The 21,718-nt window shown below is 38.6% G+C and overlaps 1 protein-coding gene across 47 annotated transcripts in view; it reads left to right on the top strand.

The window, feature by feature from the left end:
• The window catches only part of znf740a (zinc finger protein 740a), a 92,071-nt gene extending 72,958 nt beyond the window's left edge, over positions 1-19,113 (top strand). For 34 of the 47 annotated variants that reach the window (XM_034166765.1, XM_034166774.1, XM_034166773.1 and 31 more), the window contains 4 exons: positions 5,107-5,139; positions 9,879-9,962; positions 10,373-10,491; positions 15,864-19,113. In XM_034166765.1, coding sequence (XP_034022656.1) covers positions 5,107-5,139; positions 9,879-9,962; positions 10,373-10,491; positions 15,864-16,037 — 410 coding nt within the window. In that variant the 3' untranslated portion in view covers positions 16,038-19,113. The remainder of the gene's footprint in view (positions 1-5,106; positions 5,140-9,878; positions 9,963-10,372; positions 10,492-15,863) is intronic. The other 13 variants (XM_034166764.1, XM_034166775.1, XM_034166790.1 and 10 more) reach the window with 2 other exon arrangements.
• The last annotated feature ends 2,605 nt before the right edge of the window (positions 19,114-21,718 follow it).

Below are 21,718 nucleotides of genomic sequence, written 5' to 3'. Positions count from 1 at the left end.
TCGTGCTGCTCACTGATTAAAGCTGCTGTTTGTGTAAACCAAACTTGTACTGAACTGTGACGTCTAACCACAAATATGAACCAAACCGTGACTTCTGTGTACTGAGACACCCCTAATAAGTAAATAAATACATATATTTCCATTAAGCTTTTACAGACATCTGCTGCTTACAATAGTGAGTAAAAAGTCACTCTGGAACATCTGTGAGCGAAGCATTGCGTATTTGTCAGATGAAACGTTTGGATCACATTCCTGCAATAACTGCAGGAATGCAGTTATTGCAGGAACTGCAATAACTTTAATAATAGACTGCAGTAATATCTGGAAGGGAGTTTGACTGGAAAGTATATCGTAAACTTAGAAACTTTGTGGTGAAAGAAAACAAGAAAAAGAAAAGATTATACTATTATGAGAAATTTAAAACTTTTACGGACAGTAAACAGTTATGGAGAAGTCTCAATTCCCTCCTGTATGGTAATACAACCCCTGGCAAAAATTATGGAATCACCGGCCATGCAGTTGTTAAATTTTGTAGAAAAAAAGCAGATTACAGACATGACACAAAACTAAAGTCATTTCACATGGCAACTTTCTGGCTTTAAGAAACACTATAAGAAATCAAGAAAAAAATTGTGGCAGTCAGTAACGGTTACTTTTTTAGACCAAGCAGAGGGAAAAAAATATGGAATCACTCAATTCTGAGGAGAAAATTATGGAATCATGAAAAACAAAAGAACGCTCCAACACATCACTAGTATTTTGTTGCACCACCTCTGGCTTTTATAACAGCTTGCAGTCTCTGAGGCATGGACTTAATGAGTGACATACAGTACTCTTCATCAATCTGGCTCCAACTTTCTCTGAGTGCTGTTGCCAGATCAGCTTTGCAGGTTGGAGCCTTGTCATGGACCATTTTCTTCAACTTCCACCAAAGATTTTCAATTGGATTAAGATCCGGACTATTTGCAGGCCATGACATTGACCCTATGTGTTTTTTTTTTTTTTGCAAGGAATGTTTTCACAGTTTTTGCTCTATGGCAAGATGCATTATCATATTGAAAAATGATTTCATCATCCCCAAACATCCTTTCAATTGATGGGATAAGAAAAGTGTCCCAAATATCAGCGTAAACTTGTGCATTTATTGATGATGTAATGACAGCCATCTTCCCAGTGCCTTTACCTGACATGCAACCCCATATCATCAATGACTGTGGAAATTTACATGTTCTCTTCAGGCAGTCATCTTTATAAATCTCATTGGAAAGGCACCAAAAAAAGTTCCAGCATCATCACCTTGCCCAATGCAGATTCGAGATTCATCACTGAATATGACTTTCATCCAGTCATCCACAGTCCACGATTGCTTTTCCTTAGCCCATTGTAACCTTGTTTTCTTTCTGTTTAGGTGTTAATGATGGCTTTCGGTTAGCTTTTCTGTATGTAAATCCCATTTCCTTCAGGCGGTTTCTTACAGTTCGGTCACAGACGTTGACTCCAGTTTACTCCCATTCGTTCCTCATTTGTTTTGTTGTGCATTTTCGATTTTTGAGACATATTGCTTTAAGTTTTCTGTCTTGACGCTTTGATGTCTTCCTTGGTCTACCAGTATGTTTGCCTTTAACAACCTTCCCATGTTGTTTGTATTTGGTCCAGAGTTTAGACACAGCTGACTGTGAACAACCAACATCTTTTGCAACATTATGTGATGATTTACCCTCTTTTAAGAGTTTGATAATCCTCTCCTTTGTTTCAACTGACATCTCTCGTGTTGGAGCCATGATTCATGTATGTCCACTTGGTGCAACAGCTCTCCAAGGTGTGATCACTCCTTTTTAGATGCAGACTAAAGAGCAGATCTGATTTGATGCAGGTGTTAGTTTTGGGGGTGAAAATTTACAGGGTGATTCCATAATTTATTCCTCAGAATTGAGTGAGTCCATATTTTTTCCCTCTGCTTGGTCTAAAAAAGTAACCGTTACTGACTGCCATAATTTTTTTTCTTGATTTCTTATAGTGTTTCTTAAAGCCAGTAAGTTGCCATTTGAAATGACTTTAGTTTTGTCATGTCTGTGATCTGCTTTTTTTTCTACAAAATTAAACAACTGAATGTTTATCCTCCGAGGCTGGTGATTCCATAATTTTTGCCAGTGGTTGTACATCAACTCCACTGGTCTTGGAAACAAATGAGGGATTTTTAACTAAATCTGATGAAATTGCAAATTATTTAAATAATTATTTTATAGAAAAGATAGATGCATTCAGCAATAAGTTAAAATCAAAAAATGAAAATCAGTCATTTGAGATCATAAAAGAAAAGATGAAATCAAAAAAGTGTCATTTTTGCCTTAAGGTTCTAAGTATAAATGAAGTTGAACAGTATTTGAAGACACTAAAAGACAAACCTCCAGGAGTAGATGAACTGGATGGGGGCCTCCTAAAACCTGTAGCCTCAGTAATTGCACCAGCAATAACCCATATAATTAATCAATGTTTTAATGAAAATAAATTTTTGTCGGCTTGGAAAATATCAAATTATAGCATTGCCAAAAAATAAAAAAGTATCATTTTCTGCAACGAATAGCAGACCTATCAGTTTACTTCCGGTATTGAGTAAATTAATGGAAAAAATTATGTATGATCAGATTAACGCTTATTTTAGAGAGAATAATTTAATAACAAATTATCAGCATGCTTATAGAGAAAAGCATTCAACAGCGACTGCACTGACCCAAATGACTGACTGGTTATGGGAAATGGACAAAGGTAACATTATTGGGACAATATTATTAGACTTCTCCGCTGCTTTTGATCTCATTGATCACAAAATTCTTCTAAAAAAAAAAAAAAACTTGAATGTTATGGCTTCTCCGAATCTGCTGTGCAATTTATTAGTGATTATTTATGTGACAGAAAACAATTAGTGTATTGTAATGGATGTTTTTCAAATGTTTTAACTGTGAAACATGGTGTGCCACAGGGCAGTTGTCTTGGTCCGCTTTTATATTCTATCTTCACAAATGATCTACCATTAGTGCTTGATACAGCAAGCATTTCAATGTTTGCAGATGACACAACAGTCTACATGGCTGGGAAATCAATTGCGGAAGTTAAAACAAAACTTGAGCAGGATATTAAAAAGATTGAAAATTGGATTGAAGACAACAAACTCATTCTGAATGTAGGAAAAACAGTAAGCATTGTCATTGGAACTAAACATTCCTTAAGAGCCGAACCACAACTAAATCTTGTAATGAAAAATACAGTTGTTAAACAAGTGGAAGAAGTCAAACTCCTTGGAATCTGTATTGACAGCCAACTGTCCTGGGACAAACAAATAAATAATGTAGTCTCTAAAATGGGACGGACTTTGGCAGTGATAAGAAGATGTTCAAGATATTTAACTAAACCAGTGATACCATATGTCATTCAAAGTTTGGTGTTGTGTTGGATTATTGTGCAGTTGTCTGGTCAAATACTTCAGTAAATAATGTAAAAAAAATTACAGCTTGTGCAAAATAAAGCTGCACGTATGGTGTTAAAATGTGGCTTTCGGACGAGTGTGGATACAATGCATAAGCGCCTCTCTTGGCTTTTGGTGAGGGACAGGTGGCTATATGCAAAAGCAAACTTTTTAAGAAATATTATTACAACTCAGATACCGTCTGTCCTTTACCAACAACTGCCTTTTAGTAAGGATACTCATTTTTATCCAACCAGGCATGCCAAAGGACTGTTTCATTTTGCCTAAATGTAAAACAAACCAGAGTCAATGGACAGTGACGTTTTGAGCCATGAGAGAATGGAATCATTTACCACTAAAGTTAAGGGAATTGAGCAGTGGACTGGGTTTTAAAAAGGAACTTAAAAAGTATTATCTGAGGCAAATGGTTGAAGTATTGTGATGTATTATGATTTGATTATGAATTAATTTATTCTGAATGTATTATGAATTTTCATTATGATTTACAGGCCTCAATGGAAATCTATTATGTTATTGTACTGAAACTGTGATTTAAACATGAATGGACCCCAGGAAGAGTAGCTGATGCAGTTATACTGCAGATGCTAATGGGGATCCAAATAAATAAACAAATAAACATTCCTAATGTAATTGTAAAAAAAAAAACAATTTTTTATACCAGACCTTTTCTAAATAGATAAGGCAATAATTTTGAATATATAATTTGAATTCTCAATATACAAGATGCAGATGGGTGGTAGAACGTGACTTTCTTTTAAACCTACGGATAACTATACACAACTAACATTCCCCCCCCCCCCCCCCCCCCACACACACCTCAAAAAAAAAATCACGCTTTTGGGATCAGTCGTCACAGACGGCAGCCATTTTGTAGGCCCATTTGCAGGCCTTTATTTTATTTTAAAAATGTGTATCAGTAATCCTGGAGGGCAACTGTTCAGTGGTGATTCGCAGGTGCAGGAATGTGACTGGTGCATTATAGAGAGTCTTTATCAGTTATGATTCTTATTTCAGTGAGTACTTAAGTTCTATGTTCAGTCTAACATTTTATTTGAGTATAAAATGAAGCTGAAATGTGTTGAACATTTATCTAATCAGTATCTTAGCAAGTTCAGTATACACACATTAATACTGTACTTATTCCAAAAATCAGTCATCATGCAGACACAAAATACATCTGAATAGTTTTACCTGGTCAAAACAACTCTACAATAATGCCTGAAAATATTGACTAATTGTTGTACAACCACTTAAATGAATAGCATTTGATTGCATCGTAACAGTGTTCTATCAGATATCTCATTTATAGTCTGTACATAAGTATTTGGACAGTGACCATCATTTTTGTAAGTTTGACTCTGCACACACCACAGTGGATATGAAATGAAGATATGCTCGTAGTGGAGTCTTTCAGCTTTGATTCAAGGGGTTTACAAAATATCATATCAACCATTTAGGAATTGCAGCCATTTTTATACACAGTCACTCCATTTTCAGAAGCTACAAGTAACTGACTGAGTATTGTCATGGCTGGATGTGGCCTGTCAACTTAATATTCCATAGCAAATTAAACAGATAAGAGGTCTAGAGCTGATTCCAAGTATTGAATTTGCATTTGGTAGTTGTTCAGTGGAACTGGTATGACGTCCAAAGACGAGTACATGCAAGTAAACCATAATTAGGTTGAAAATTTTAAATGCTGTATAATCAGATCCATAGAACCTTCAGGAATGGCCAAATCAACAATATGATACAGCAGTGACCTGAGACACCGAAAGGCCTTGGAGACCATGGATAACTGAAGTGGATGATTGCAGAATTATTTCCTTGATGAATTTAAAACCCCTTCACAACATGGAGCAAAGTCAGAAATAATTTTGAGGAGGTACATTGAGATGTGTTAATGAATGTAAATGGACAGAGTTTAGGACAAGGTGCAAACCATTGGTAATGCTCAAAAATAGGAAGGCCAGGTTAGACTTTACCAGAAAACATTTAAAACAGCTTGCTTAGTGCTGAAGCAAGATTTGGACAGATAAAACCAAGATGTGCATGTACCAGAATGATGTGAACTGAAGAGTATTATATGGAGGAGAGGAATGAATGATCCAAAGTATACCACATCATATGTCAAACATGGTGGAAGCAGTGTTATGGCATTGGCATGTATGACTGCCACCTGTTTATTGCTAATGACTGCTGATGGAAGCATCATAATGGATTCTGATGTGTATAAGTCTATACTATCTTCTCAAGGTCTGCCAAATTGATAGGATGGCACTTTACAGTGCATATGGAAAATGACTAAAACTAAAGAAAGCCAAGAGCATCTCATGAAAAACAAATGGGAAATTCTTGAGGCCAAGCCATTCACTTGACCGCAACCCAATAGAACATATTTTTTGCTTACGTTTGGCAGAAAGACCCACTAAGAAGCAGCAGGTGAAGGAGGCTGCAGTAAAGGTCTGGGAAACCATTTGAAGAGAGGACAATCTGAATTGGGTGATGTCCATGAATTTCAGAATTCAGGCAGTCATGATTGCAAAATATTTTCCTCCAATCATTAACAATAGTACTTATTTAAGAATAAGAACAACTTTATTAATCCCGAAGGCAATTGTTTAGTTTTGACTTTTGGTCCTTGGAAATGGAGGGAAGAACAAGTAAGTTGTATACAGCCCCTGAGGCCCACTGGTATTAGTGTATATCTCCAGATACCATAGCATGAAGTGGATAAGAGCCTACACTGTTCCCTGGACAGGATACCAGTCCATCATAGGTTACTTGCTCTGTCAAGGCCAGTAGCCATTTACAGCTGGGTGAACAGAGACACATAGTGTGAGTGTAAATGAAACCCACTTCTAGATATTGGCAGCCCAAGTCCCTACCAATTGAGGTATCTGCTCTGCCAAGGGAAAAAAAAAGGGGAGGGGAGGGGGAGGGGGGGTAGACTGTGTAAAAATGTCTATAATAAGCAACATCTGCATCTCAGCCTGCGCTATGCATTCTGGGATTAGATAAAATTTTGGCTACAATGCGAATCTGTGTAAACATGGTAGAGATTGCAGAATGCAATATAAACATACGATATCAGTGCAGTTTAGATTACTTTAAAATGTGGAAAGTCATTGAATTAAAAATTTTTTAAGCTATGAAGTCTCTGTTCGTGGGAAATGCAAAGACAAACTTACTACATTAGCATACAGCGCCGTAACTGCCGATTTTCTGTGTGTTTTAACTGCTGAAGAAGAGGTGAAACAAATCAGACAAGATTATGAGGACTTGCTAGTGGTCGACTGAATTGTTACACCTGACCCACTTTAACTGAATGGATGGGTGGACTGGCAAAAATGTGGCCCCCTTGCATGTATGCAGATATTGCTGAATATTTATTAGAAAATGACGAGAGCACGCTCTGAAAGCGGCTCCTCAATGACTACAAGGAAGGTATGTCTTGTCATTCTTTACCATGGCAATGTTATGAAACTGACTGTAATAACTACAGTGTACTTGATAAATTTACTATTTTGATCCATCTCTTGTGCCCTTCGGGATTATTAGTCTCTGTGGGGAAGTGGTATAAAACACAGCGGTTTGCATGGGCACTCAGGATCTTTGGGCTCGCAATTACGAATACGACACTGGCTTGAATGCCACCTTTCAAGTCTGTAATGACTGTTTGCATAGTCAGCAATGGTGCAATGTGCAACTGTCATGTTTACACTTAACCTGAATTTAAGGCTTAAAGGCCCAGTCACATGGCACTTAACGAAGGGTGATGAAGACCTGACGAAACAAGAAATCTGGACTTTCGTTGACTGTCATTGGCATTGTTTAACCTTCGCGCAGCCTCGTTCCTGCAGCTGGCGCTACGTCAGGATTTTTAAACTGTTGAAAAATTTGAACGAAGGTCAACGAAAACCTCAATTCGTCTGTGTCTCGTTTTGCTGTCGTTCTTGATGTTTTTTAATAGTTTGTGTAGTTTTTGTCATGTTATTGTTTAATTTGACTTCGTTGAAGCAGCTGAATGTTTTCACACAGTGCAGAAGCCGGTTTCTGAGCGCTGAGGCTGCTGCTGCTTCATGTACCGTCGGAAATTACAGGGCAAACTCAGCGTACTCGCTTGGATTTTTTTTAATCTGTGTGGGGGGGCATCCTCAATGGGCTCAGGCACCTTACATAGGTCAGAATTGATCTTTTGTGTGGATATAATTAATTATTTTGCCACAAGCAACTGTTGAATTTGAAACAACAAAAAAGTTGTGTAATTTCCGACGGTACTTGAATGCAGCATCAGCTGCAGCAGGAGCTCCTGTGTGCGTAGATTTTGTATTAAATATAACAATCTGAGTGTAGGAATGATAATCCAGTCCTGTACATGTGGCAACAGGTAGATGAATCAAAATGATGATATAAAGAGCTGTTCTGGAAGGAAGAATTCACGTTGTGGATCAGTGATCAGCTGGTAGAAATAACCACACTTGAGTCAATGCGCGCGTTCACACACACTGATTAATTTACTGCTCTGATATATTCAATCATCTTTACACATTTATTTTTCCTTTTGACAGTTTTCTGTTATAAATAAATATATATGGCTTAGAACATAATACAGTGATACAGCAGTGACCACAGCGCACTTTTTTTTATTATTTTTTTTTAAATTGGAGGAAGACGGAGCGCGCAGCGTGTCGACAGTGAGGATTCTGATAATGATGGAGATGATCCGTCTTTTGTTCTGGACGAGGAACCAGAGCAGGTGGTCCATCGACATGCACACAGATCTCCACAGATTCTGTTTGCAGTTTCTCCAGGACTCAGGTGCTATGAGCTCCATCCCAGTGCCGAGTCCTGGAACGCAGAAATGCAGACACACACTACTCCAGCTGTGGCTCCAGGCGCGTTTCGTCGAGATTGTGAGCTTCGGTTTTGTTCATTTCCTCTTTCGTCCCTTTTGCGCTCTTGCTTCGCAGACTGTTCGGTGATAAAAGCTCTTTTGTCCACCTTTTCTCAACGAATTGACGTTTTTTACTTTATCCCTTTGTTCAGGAATCGTCGTGTGCTGTGTGACTGGGCCATAAAACTTAAACACAGATAAAGCTACACATCCTTGGTCACACGCATAATCATGCTACCTGGGTTTGGTGGTTGTTTTGATAGCCAAACGCAAGTGAGGGTTAAAATTCAAGTATGCACAGTCATTATGTGCACTGGCTTATTCCTGAATGGTTAAAGCAAACAGCTTACTTAGAACTGATGCAGACCAGGGAAATCCAGCTGTTTAAAACAAAATGAGGTTGTTTTTGTTAAGCCCTTTGCATTAAAGTTTGAAATTCTACACTACAAGCACATCTTGAGTACTTTATTTTGAATCATTTCTAGTTGTCTGAAAATGCAAAATTACAGAAACCGTCAGTGTCAAAATACTTAAGTACCCAACCATACTATGTAGCATATACCATCTGTTACATGTGTATTGAGAAAAATATCAGTGTAATGTATATAGATTTAGAAAAATGTAGTAAATGTCAGTTATTCTGTGATACCATTGATTCAAACGCTAGATTATATCAGAACTGACCCTCATCAGTACATGTCAAGAAACTGTATATGTATTTATTTATTTTAGGCCATTCTTACACATTTCTGTAAAAACTACATGGTGTCACTTTGCATCAGTTTTGAGAATAAAACTTAACTATTGAGAATCTGGCTATTAAATCACATTTAATTTGGAAAGGATTTAGATTTTTTTTTTTCCCTCCCTATTTTTCAAACACAACTTTCACTACAAAAATTCAGTCCATATCCATACTTACTACATTTACTCTGACGCAAATATCCTAAATTAAATCTGCTCTTGCAGTAGATTAAATAAAAGATAAAAACTGATGAATTGTATCAAACAAGCAGGCCACATAAGAAAAACTATTGTGGAGCCCACAATATTTAATTGAACCTGATCAAATGTGTAATTGAAGACCTATGCAATAGAAGCATGTAGGTGACAGTTAAAATGTATTAAATTAATAAAATTTCAGTTAAATAAGTATAACAAAAAATATAACTACAATATATATAAATATATCCTAATTAGAGTTAAAGCATTTATTTTACTTTTTGTACTGTGAAAGCAAGCAGATACATATCAAAGAAAAACTTGCTTCGTCCTATGATGTTAGCTCTTGTAGTGAAGGAAAAACCTGTTAAAATGTGGCTTAAGTCTTATTGTATTTCAGCTGATTATTTGCGTATCTATGTATTTTCAACATGTTTGTAAAGGGAGTGTGAATATTGGGCACTTATCTATCAGTACTTCAGACCAAGTGTTAGAGTGAAAGTTGTATACATTTCTTTTCTGGGAGGTAGGGCTAATATATTGCTTTGTATGTAGGGGTGAAGCCGTATGCTTGTTCCATGTGTGACATGAGGTTTATTCAGCGTAACCACCTGGAGAGACACAGCCTCACTCATACGGGTATGCGTTCATTTAGGGTACCCTTACTACTTGGCTCTGGCGCTTGCAATGTAACAGGATCATGACAGCCTTGAGTTTGGATTGTCTCAAATCATTTGATGGGGTGTTGAACCAGACTCCAAATACTTGGCCCATTGTTTGGGGCACCATGATGTTTAGTTGTATGTCATGAAAATCAGACTTTCCACTCTGATCTACACATAATGAGTTGATGACGAGGCCATAAATAAATCCCTGATGCTGACTCCACAGTTGGAAATTGCTAAAACAAGATTTTTTTTTTTTTTTTTAAAGATGTTGAATTATTTTTTACTTTTTATCCTACAGAGATTAGTTAATTAATTTGCATGCAGTGTATTTATGCAGTGGGCTGATGTATGCATTGACTTTGTATTTGTGTGCTGTTTCAGGAGAGAAGCCATTCGCTTGCGACATGTGTGATATGAGGTTTATTCAGCGATACCACCTTGAAAGACACAAGCGTGTTCATAGCGGGGAGAAGCCTTACCAGTGTGAACGCTGCCAGCAAGTATGTACAAATCTAGAAGGATACACGACTCTTCTGATTTAAAGGCCTTGTTGCACCTTGACGATTTAGCCAGCATATGCCGACCGTATGAACCCTCTGGAGTCCAGGGTATAATCGGGTGTTTTTGATTACTTTTGGTTTTCACTTCATTATTTATCTTAAACAGCTGTTTTCTTTACCTTGTTTGATATCATTTTTTCAGCACAACCTCACCTTATGTGACTTTACAGTTTCTTTCATTCTGACATACTGCATTTACACAGTGAACCGAAATTCACACTCAAACCTCAAATCCGAATAGAAAAAAGTTTGGTTTTTTTTCCTGTGGAAACCACAAATATGTTTAACAAACCATTTTCATAACTTAGAATGTAACTATAAATTGTAAATAAAAAAATGTAGGAAACAGTTACATAGAACTATTTACATTAAAAATGCTTCAGGTTTTTTTAAGCTATTTACAAAACAGTAAGATGCCACACAAATTATATTTGTGCCACTCAGAAAAACGATTCCTGTTCAAATCAAGACTTGCGTTGGACATGTCACAGACCTGACACTTCTCCCTGTCTCCATTGGGCACTAGGAGGCTGCTTCTTTTTTTTCTCTCTCCTCAGTGTGAGTGACATCTGGATGGACCCACGTGGGGAGTTGGGGAGGGTCAATGCACATTGACATCACAGGATTTCCACCATTCGTAAAGCGGAAGACTTTTTTTCCCACCAGCTAGAGGTGTCAAAACGGCCTCACCTTCACACACGCAAAGGCAGCGCAAATGTGTGTGCAAATGGGTCTGTGAACATTTTACTTGGCTTTGGGTGTGCCTTTCCTACCAAAAGATAAAGCCTGTCCACCAAAAGATAAAGGGGAAATCACGTTTTTTCTTTTGATTGTAAATGCTCCAAGCAGAGAGAAGAAAAGTGAGGAAATCCACCCGTTCACGCGCGCACACCACTGGTCAAAGCAATCGCGCAGCTCGGAGATAAGAGCAGCTTTGACTGCCTTTTCCTACCAAATGTATTGGCTTTTCCACCAAAGGATGAAGAGGGAATAATGGTTTTTCTCTTTCCATTTTAAATACTCCAAGCAGAGAGAAGAAAAGTGAGGAAATCCACCCGTTCACGCGCGCACACCACTGGTCAAAGCAATCGCGCAGCTCGGAGATAAGAGCAGCTTTGACTGCCTTTTCCTACCAAATGTATTGGCTTTTCCACCAAAGGATGAAGAGGGAATAATGGTTTTTCTCTTTCCATTTTAAATACTCCAAGCAGAGAGAAGAAAAGTGAGGAAATCCACCCGATGACGCAGGACAAAACAATCGACAGAGCGGCGCTCCACACATTGCCATAATAATTCAGCAAGATGCCTGGCAAAAATTATTAATTATTATTCAGGTTTTACTGGGTCTATCAACAAAATTTTTAAAAACTGGTATGTAGGTTGAAGTCTGCACTTTCAACAAACGGAAACTGATAGTCTGTGGAATTTGATGGGAGGACCGCTTTAATTTGGTCATGTGACTTTTGATGCATATCCGCGTCAAACAACTCCAAAGGATTAAAGAAAAAGCCGCTGGCATACATCTAATATGTTATGAGTAAATTTTGTGTAAGTTGAGGCACGTTGAAGCATGCTGATATATGGCATAATATGCCGAGCACCTTGACAAATTTTGGGCATGCTTAAAATTTTCAACGCATGCCAGCATATGACTCATACATCTCACACATGCGGGACATAAGTTGTAGGTAAGTTATACGATTGACACATTTTTCTTGTATTTTACTCATAAGTCTAAATACATCCATTAATGCTGTCCGTTGATTGGCTGAAAGCTGCGGTCCTCATGCGAACAGACTTTAATTCACACGTGGAGTAAATATAAAGTCTTAACCCCCCCCCCCCCCCCCCCCGTCTGATCGGTTCTCCCCATCTGACAAATTTGACGGTGGAGAACTGATCAAAGCGCCGGTTGCTGTCTGATTGCGACCGACTCTTTAGAAATTGAGTCACAGCACTTCATTCATTCACGGCAGCATTTACCACAGCCATCAGTCGACTCATCAGCATTCTGGTCGCAGTGAAATTGATCCACCAAGACTAAAGCAAAATAAAATAATGTTAAGTACTGACCCGAACCACTCTGGAAACGGGGCTGTCGGCATACGCTGGCTAATCGTCAGTGTGTAACAGCTGCATTAATTTATTAGATGTGCGGCCGCGTATGCCAGCATTTTTAATACGGTCGGCATACGCAGGCTAAATCTTCAAGGTGTGACAGGGCCGTAATCTGCATATCACCACACTCATTACTATGTATTTTTGTATGCTAAAAATTGGCACATTTTTTTTTTATATATATCATACATACATACATCATCAACCGCTTATCTGGGATCGAGTTTTATCCATTTTTATTTTATTCTATTAAATTCTTGTGATAAATTTCACACAGATTTGATAAAACATAAAGTGAAGAAAATAGCTTGGGACTCCGATGAGGGCAGTCGCATCTACTCCACGCTCTGTTATCTCTGTTCTCTGCCTTTAACCTTTTCCTCCACGCTCTCTTATCTCTGTTCTCTGCCTTTAACCTTCAAGTCCCTACTTCACCAGTCTGTGCGTTCCTCAAATCATATTGGATTCTGGATCTATTGGACTACTTTTGGATTAACCATGGAATTGATCAGCTGGTCTCTGAACGTTATTGACACCATTTTTTCGACAAGAAGGTTAGGACCGGGGGAATCCTACCTGCCCAGATGGAACGTATCCTGCGGGCTATGTCCTTGACTCCTGGGGGTCTTGGCGTGTTGCATGCTTGGCGCCTTTCTCCATCGAGGATGTCGAGGATTTATTCATTTTTGGTCTTGTGGTAGCAGGGCTGGTACTTTTTGGCTTATGTGCTGCCCTGATCTGCCAGAAAATTGGCAAGATGGCGGCATCAAGAACCACGGCCCCTCGCTTGTCCGTCATGATTAACGAGGTTGGCAAGGCAGTGCATTCTCAGACTGCAATGGCTCTTGAACTCACGCAAATTGGATGACATCTTGGAGCAGATGCGCACCTTGCAGTTGAAGCTGAATATTCTTAATTCATTATTGGGAATATTCTTAATTCATAATTGGGATTTGGTTGTGCAGGTGGAACTATTAAAAAGTAATTTCACTGCTGCAACAATAACATTACAAGCTTATTAAGCCGAAGGTCAAATTGCCTGACTGTCTCCTCCTGAGGGATTTGTTTTGGCCTGGGGAACATTAGCTGTTTCTTATCTCATCCCACAAAGACAATAAACTGCTTTTCACAGGACTGATGCATGTTCCATTCCCTCCCGCCCACCCTTTCCGGAGCCTGCTTCTCATCATCCCGTTTCCCTTCGGCGGTGCAGTGCAGTTTTAGCTACAAGCCCACATCCCCCCCAAGCTGATGTTGGCGGCGCAACTCGGGGTTGCTGCGTGGTCTTCACCCACTTGCCTCAATTCGGATAACGGACTTCTTCAAACTTAGTGCACATAAACAATGTCAAATGTGTATTTGCTGCCTTTAATTCTGATGTGTGCCATTATTACGGTAAACAAGTAATAATTGTGGACTAATTGCTGTCTGAGGTAACTGGAGTGTAAACGTAATTTCTCCATTGTGAGATCAATAAAGTATATATCTAATAAGTATTTGAACACCCTGCAATTTTGCAAGTTCTCCCACTTAGAAATCATGGAGGGTGCTGAAATTTTCATCTTAGCTGCGTGTCCACTGTGAGAGACATAATCTAAATAAAAAAATCCGGACATCACAATGTATGATATTTTTAAAGAATTTATTTGTATGTTACTGCTACAAATACGTATTTGAACACCTGTGAAAATCAATGATATTTGGTACAGTAGCCTTTGTTTGCAATTACAGAGGTCAAACGTTTCCTGTAGTTTTTCACCAGGTTTGCACACACTGCAGCAGAGATTTTGGTCCACTCCTCCACACAGATGTTCTCTAGATCTTTCAGGTTTGGAGTTTCAGCTCTCTCCAAAGATTTTCTATTGAGTTCAGGTCTGGAGACTGGCCAGGCCACTCCAGGACCTTGAAATGCTTCTTACGGAGCCCCTCCTTAGTTGCCCTGGCTGTGTGTTTGGGGTCATTGTCATGCTGGAAGAGTCAGCCATGACCCATCTTCAATGCTCTTACTGAGGGAAGGAGGTTGTTTGCCAAAATCTCACAATACATGACCCCATCCATCCTCCCTTCAATATGGTGCAGTTGTCCTGTCCCCTTTGCAAAAGAGCACCCCCAGAGTATGATGTTTCCACCCCCATGCTTCACGGTTGGGATGGTTTTCTTGGGGTTGTTCTCATCCTCTAAACATGGTAATTGGAGTTGATTCCAAAAAGCTCTATTCTGGTCTTATCTGACCACATGACCTTCTCCCATGCCTCCTCTGGATTATCCAGATGGTCACTGGTGAACTTCAAACGGGCCTGGACATGTGCTGGCTTGAGCAGGGGGACCTTGCTGCCCTGTAGGATTTTAAACCATGACAGCATCATGTGTTACTAATGTAATCTTTGTGACTGTGGTCCCAGCTGTCTTCAGGTCATTGACTAGTTCCTCCTGTGTAGTTCTGAGCTTTCTCAGAATCATCCTTACCCCACAAAGTGAGATCTTGCCTGGAATCCCAGACCGAGGGAGATTGACAGTCATCTTGTGTTTCTTCCACTTTCGAATAAATAATCATAACAGTTGTTGTCTTCTACCAAGCTGCTTGCCTGTTGTCCTGTAGTCCATCCCAGCCTTGTGCAGGTCTACAGTTTTGTCCTTGGTGTCCTTAGACAGCTCTTTGGTCTTGGCTATGGTGGACAGGTTGGAGTGTGATTGAGTGTGTGAACAGGTGTCTTTTATACAGGTAACAAGTTCAAACAGGTGCAATTAATACAGGTAAAGAGTGCAGAATAAGAGGGCTTCTTAAAGAAAAATTAACAGGTCTGTGTGAGCCAGAATTCTTGCTGGTTGGTAGGTGTTCAAATACTTATTTGCAGCAGTAACATACAAATAAATTATTCAAAAATCATAAATTGTGATTTCCGGATTTTTTTTTTTAATATATATATATATTATGCTTCTCACAGTGGACATGCACCTAAGATGAAAATTTCAGACCCCTCCATGATTTCTAAGTGGGAGAACTTGCAAAATCGCAGGGTGTTCAAATACTTATTTTCCTCACTGTTTCAAAATCAAATCAACATGTTAAACAAAGCAGTTTCTCCAAATGTGCTATAAGTTGATTTTAGTTTTGTTCATTTACCCAGATCACTTGTCCTTGTCATGTATGTGTTACTGATCTTGTATAATCTGTTAAATTTTGTTTTTCAAAGAACTTTTCACGGACAGATCGGCTGTTGAGACATCGGCGGTTGTGCCAGGGTCGCAGTGTAGCCAAGGTAGAGAACCAGCCATGCTGCGAACCACGCCCGTATCCCCAAGAACCCCCACCTCCACCCCCAACTTGGAGTCCACTGCATCCCCCTCCAGGTCGGCTGGCTGTCTGACATTCCATACTGCCTACATCCACAGCATCACCAGAGGCAGAGCGAGCCACAGGGTTTCTTCTTCTCAGCTCAGTGCTGGGTGGTGCCACACTTGAGCACACAGTGATCCCACAGGTCCAGAATTGGGATTACCAACTGCATAGGGACATTTGATTACTTTTGTTTTTAATGAGACTTTTCTGTGATGAACAGTGGTCTCGTTTTAAGTGCAACTTTTTTTGGGGGGTGGGGGCGTATATTGATCAAATGTCTGCTTTTGGTGATGCTCTGGAAAGGCAGTGTGTGTTCCTTATCCCAACGGGGAAAAAAATGGGATGAAGTGATGAAGGCAGTTACTTGATATTGCTCATCCCCACTATTTTGGCCATTTTGACTCAAAAGGACGGGCAAATTAACTGCATGAGCTTGACAGTCTACACAGGTTAAGTATTTTGTTCACATCTCACGGAGAACATCTGTTACATTCCGTCACAGCTGAGATTGTGGGTGATAGGGGAGGTGACAGATTTTAATCTCCATCACCAACTCTGAACCATCATCTAATCTGACTATGATTTGTACATCGGGAGTTCCCAGACTTCATCAGATGGTGAGGTACTGTTTCATGACTACATTGTGTAAATAATTAAAAAAAAAAATTATTTCATTATGGAGGTTGTGGAATTTTTTTTTAAATGCACAAAATGGTCCAAAATGAGACTGAAACATAAAAGTTGGTTCAGATACTGTTACAGCCATGGCTGCAGGAGGATATTTGAGGAAAAAGGTGTACAGTATGTAACTGTGACACGGTGCAGACTCATGAGGAAGCGGCACTAGGATGACGGTCGTTGCAAGAATTTTCAACTGTACATATTGGAAGGCTGCAGTATTACAGCAGCTGGCCACCTCTCCCAACTCTGTCCATACATCTTGGTCTAAAATAGTGCAGGTTAGCCACACGAGCAAGTCCCATTATGTCGTTTGTACACACTCTGAGATAGTGGGAGTATACAAATCTTGTGGCCTTAGTGTTTTTTTGTTTGTTTGTTTTTTTTTTTGTTTGTTTTTTTGGCCTTTTTATTATTAACTGTTTGTTGTTGTGGATCAAATGTATTTACTAAGACAAGACAGCCTTTTGTAATCGTGCGTTACTCACTGAAGCTGTGGAACGTTGACTACAGGCGCTAAATTAGGACAAGGTTGTCTAGTGGAGAGGTTGGCTTTAGATCATAATGAATATTTTCAGTCATTGTTGCTCATTACAGTCTAATGCAAGATGTAATCATTAAGGTACCCCTGGAGTAGTTAGTAGTCCTCTGTTGTGTCCCACTGCAGTGCTTGGGTCAGTCACAGGCCTTAGCTGAGGTAACACTTTGACACTGCTACACACTAACAACTGCCTTCTTATCCAAATATGTGGTTGGTGTGTGTGTGTGTGTGTGTGTATTGGATTTCTGTCATGTCATTTGGTTTAGCCTTAAAACACAAATAATCATTGTAGTACTAATTGATACTGTAAAGAACAATATTTTGTACTTTTGAGAAAACTGATGATTGTACTGTGTGAAATTGTCAGACAGCAGAGAGCCAGTTGATCAGGGCCACTTTGACTGTGCAAGAATTTCTCAAACTTGATCCTTTTCTGTAATTAACTAGTCAGCTAGTGTTTTCGTTCTCCTAACTGGACTTTCAACAAGAAATGTCAGAGCTGGAGTGTTGGTTATGTCGACAAAGCAAGTCACAAATCCTGGTCTAAACCAGCAGAGGTCTGAATGTAGGCACAGGGCAACTAAAACATGTTTAGTGGAAGGTTTCTATCCCTAAAACATCATACTTTACAGTAACCTACCACCAGTTCTCATGAATATTAGCAGGTCCAAACCTTTCACTTCATTTTTATTCATGTTTGATCTTTTAGCGTGCAGAGAGTCAAACCCACCAGCGGTGTTCTCTATGAGCTACGGCCTCTGTGGGTGACCAGATTGAGTGTGTTGAGACTAATTCACAGACCAAGTCATTGGGAGTTTGGTCTATCGAAGGAAATGGTTCTTTTCTCCTTTGATTCAGCAGCTATTGTCAACATAAATATGTCTGAGTTAATTGTTTTGATGCACAAATGTGGCATATTAAAGCTGGTTTTAAAAAAAAATGCTTTATTTATATCAAGGCTAAATTTTCTGAGTTAGCGTGCATAGAGAGGGAATGCCGAGATTCAGTTTCAATGTAATTCAAGTCAAAAGGCCAAATTTGAGAAATTCTGTTTTGCTCTAGAAATGCTTCCATATTTATGGAATACTGCTGGTATGAGCACATAGTATGAATAAAATTGCTAAAGGGCAATATGTTATATATAGTTCACTTGTTAAATACCTTTATCATTTGTTTTAGTATTATCAAACTCATTGTTAAAATGCAATAGCGTCCTTGAGTGTCAGATGATATTTAATATTTCAGCCTGTTTCAAGGATTTATTTGAGCATTTTTCATGTTTTGCTCTTTATTTCAAGGACCTTTTTATTTTTATTCTGATGAAATTGTAAACACTGGAGTGAAAGAAAAAAGAAGAAACAAAAGATGGCTATTTTTTCCCCTTCAGACTGTACTAGATTTTAAGTTTAGATAAAGCCTGTTTCCTCGTGAGAGTAAGTGGACAGAATGATTTGGATCAGTACAGTTGGGAGCCCAGTATGTTAAGTCATTCTATAAATTAGTGGCAGTAGTACCGAAAGAACGTTTTCTTAAAGTCCCTGGTATTTGTAGTAAATTATATTAATATGGTATTAGATGAACAACAGCATAACAGTAGCTATCACAGATTAGTTGTTTTTTTGTTTTTTTTGTTTTGTTTTTTTGTTTTATTAGTCTTGCATGCAGAGTTATGGTCCTCAGTTAAAATAGGATCTTGATATTGATTATTTTGTGTAGGGAAAAAACAAGTGCATAAGAATAACTTCTTAAAAATGTTACAATGATTATTGTAAAATGGGCTAACAAATATGTACCCTTGTGATCCAATTAGTTTCAACTGTAAGAAATTCAGAGGAGAGGCTTCTTACTATTATACTGAAATAAAAGAATTTGTAAATGACTTTTATACATTTGTTTTCTCTACTTTGTTTTGGTGTGTTTGGGGGTGTGTGTAGCCAAGCTCATTAATTTTACATTTTGTGGAAATTTTTCCTGAGTAATGAACTGATGAGGCATTGCAATAATTGCTTGCTTGTGCTTTTTAAACTTTATTTTTTTAGTTTTAGATTTCCGCAACTTATTTTTAATCCATATTTGCAAAATTAAAAAGAGGCGCTTATTATAAAACCTTCTCAATGTCCAACTTAATGAAATCTATAGTCATTGTAAAGCTTTATCAATAATTGCTTATTTGTGCTTTTCAAAAAAAAAAAAAATCTAATTTCAGTTTTTCACATTTTATTTTTAATCAGTTTTTGCAAAATGTAAACAAGGCCCTTATTTGAAAACTGTCCAACAATTTATGAAACAGAATATAAAATTAGTTTGATCCACAAACGCATTTATTATAGGGTCGTACGTTCAGATGTGTTGTGATTTAAAAATGTGATGATTGTGAGTTCCTCTGGCATCTGGATATTTGAACTGCGGAGACACTGAATGATACAGATTGGTCACATTGATGGGCTTCACAGGTGATAAAGGTTATTTACTCAAACCCAAACTGAGTAGTAGGGACCAGCAGTTATGGTTTTGAGGTTTACTGAGTACTTCTTTCCTATGGATAACTTTTTTTCTCCCTTCAAACATTAGTAATTTCATAGCAAGTGGTCAAACTATAAATCAGAATGAGTCAACATAACAGTACTAGAGACTATTGTACTCATAAGTAAAAAAAAAAAAATTCTTCTTGGAGTGGAATAAACTTTACCCTTCCGTGGAGTGGTGTGTTTCAGCAGCAGGATTGTTCTCCACCGGCGCGGCTTTACCGAGGCCCGAGGCGTCAGCGCACATCCACCGGCGCGGCTACACCTGAAGCCCGAGGCGCCAGCGCGGAGTTATCTGACCATGGGTCCGAAGAAGGCACTGACGGCGGAGGAGGGAGACGATATCAAAAAGTCCCTGGGCTTTTTGTCTGAGGAAATCTCTGTTGTTAAAATGCAGCAGAAATCCATTATGGAGCTGGTGGAAGAAGTGAAGGCTCTCCGGATCCAGAATGCCGAGAAAGACCGGCGTCTGGTGTACCTGGAGAACCGTGTTGCGGAGTTGGAACAGTACACAAGGATGAACAACGTTATTATTACAGGAATTCATATTAAACCTCGATCTTACGCACGGGCGGTGTCAGAAGACAGCGGAGGGGAGGCCAGCGAGCAGGAGGCCAGCTCAGTGGAACAACAGGTGGCTGACTTCCTGCAATCTAAAGGTATTCAAATGGACTGTAATAACATTGAAGCGTGCCACCCCCTGCCCAGGAGAGAGGATGGAGACAAGCAAGCTGTTATAATGAGGTTTGTCAACAGAAAACATAAAATGGCATTGTTAAAACAGGGACGGAAACTCAAAGGAACAAACGTATTCATCAATGAACATCTGACCAAAAGAAACTCAGACATCGCCAGGAAAGCTCGTTTCTTAAAAAAGCAGGGAAAAATTCAACAGACATGGACATCCAACTGCAAAACATTTTATCAAATTGAATGGAACACCAGAACAAGCGAAGGTTATGGTAATCAGGAACATCGAGGAACTGGACAAATACGACCAATAAGGTATGAGGACACAAACACATCACAACACCATGACACAGACCAGAGGAACCTATTCATCTACTACCTATTCATCTACATCTGGAGACAAGAAGGATATAACTCAAAGGATTGCTGATCACGGAAAACTAGAACTGAGAACATTTAAATACACAGACCACAATGTACTGGACTTGGAGCACGATATAGACCCGGACAATAATTTCTTCTCAAATATCAATGACAGTTGTTGCTATTATACAGATGAACAGTTTAATCGGATCATTAAAACGGATAACAAATTATCAATAATCCATTTCAACAGCAGAAGTCTATATGCAAACTTTAACAACATTAAAGAATATTTAAGTCAATTTAAAAAAATATTTAACATAATTGCTATATCAGAAACATGGATCAATGAAGATAAAGGAATGGATTTTGAACTGGATGGATATGAATTTAATTGTGTAAACAGAATAAGAGTGGAGGAGGAGTGGCTGTGTGTGGATAAGAACATGGATTATAAAATAGTAGACAATATGACAACTGTGATTGATAACTTATTAGAATGTATAACTATTGAAATATGTGAAAAAAAAGCAAAAATGTATTAGTCAGCTGTATATATAGAGCACCAGGATCTAGTATTGAAACATTCACTGACTGTATGGGAAAAATGTTCTCAAAAACTAATCAAAAAAACTGTTCATTTGTGGTGACTTAAATATTGATCTGCTCAATCCAAATAAGCATAAAATAACAGATGAATTTATCAGTATAATGTACAGTATGAGTTTATATCCAAAAATCACCAGGCCAAGCAGAATTACATCCCATAGTGCTACCTTAATTGATAATATATTCAGCAATGATATTGAGAATAACACTGTGAGTGGATTATTAATCAATGACATTAGTGATCATCTACCAGTTTTCATCATTTATAATAGAAACCATCGGCGGAATCAGCCAGAGGAGAAA

This window comes from Thalassophryne amazonica, chromosome 3, assembly GCF_902500255.1.
Source record: "Thalassophryne amazonica chromosome 3, fThaAma1.1, whole genome shotgun sequence".
Taxonomy (NCBI): Eukaryota; Metazoa; Chordata; class Actinopteri; order Batrachoidiformes; family Batrachoididae; genus Thalassophryne; species Thalassophryne amazonica.
The sequence above is the reverse complement of the archived record's forward strand: the minus strand, read 5'-3'. Positions and strand labels throughout refer to the sequence as shown.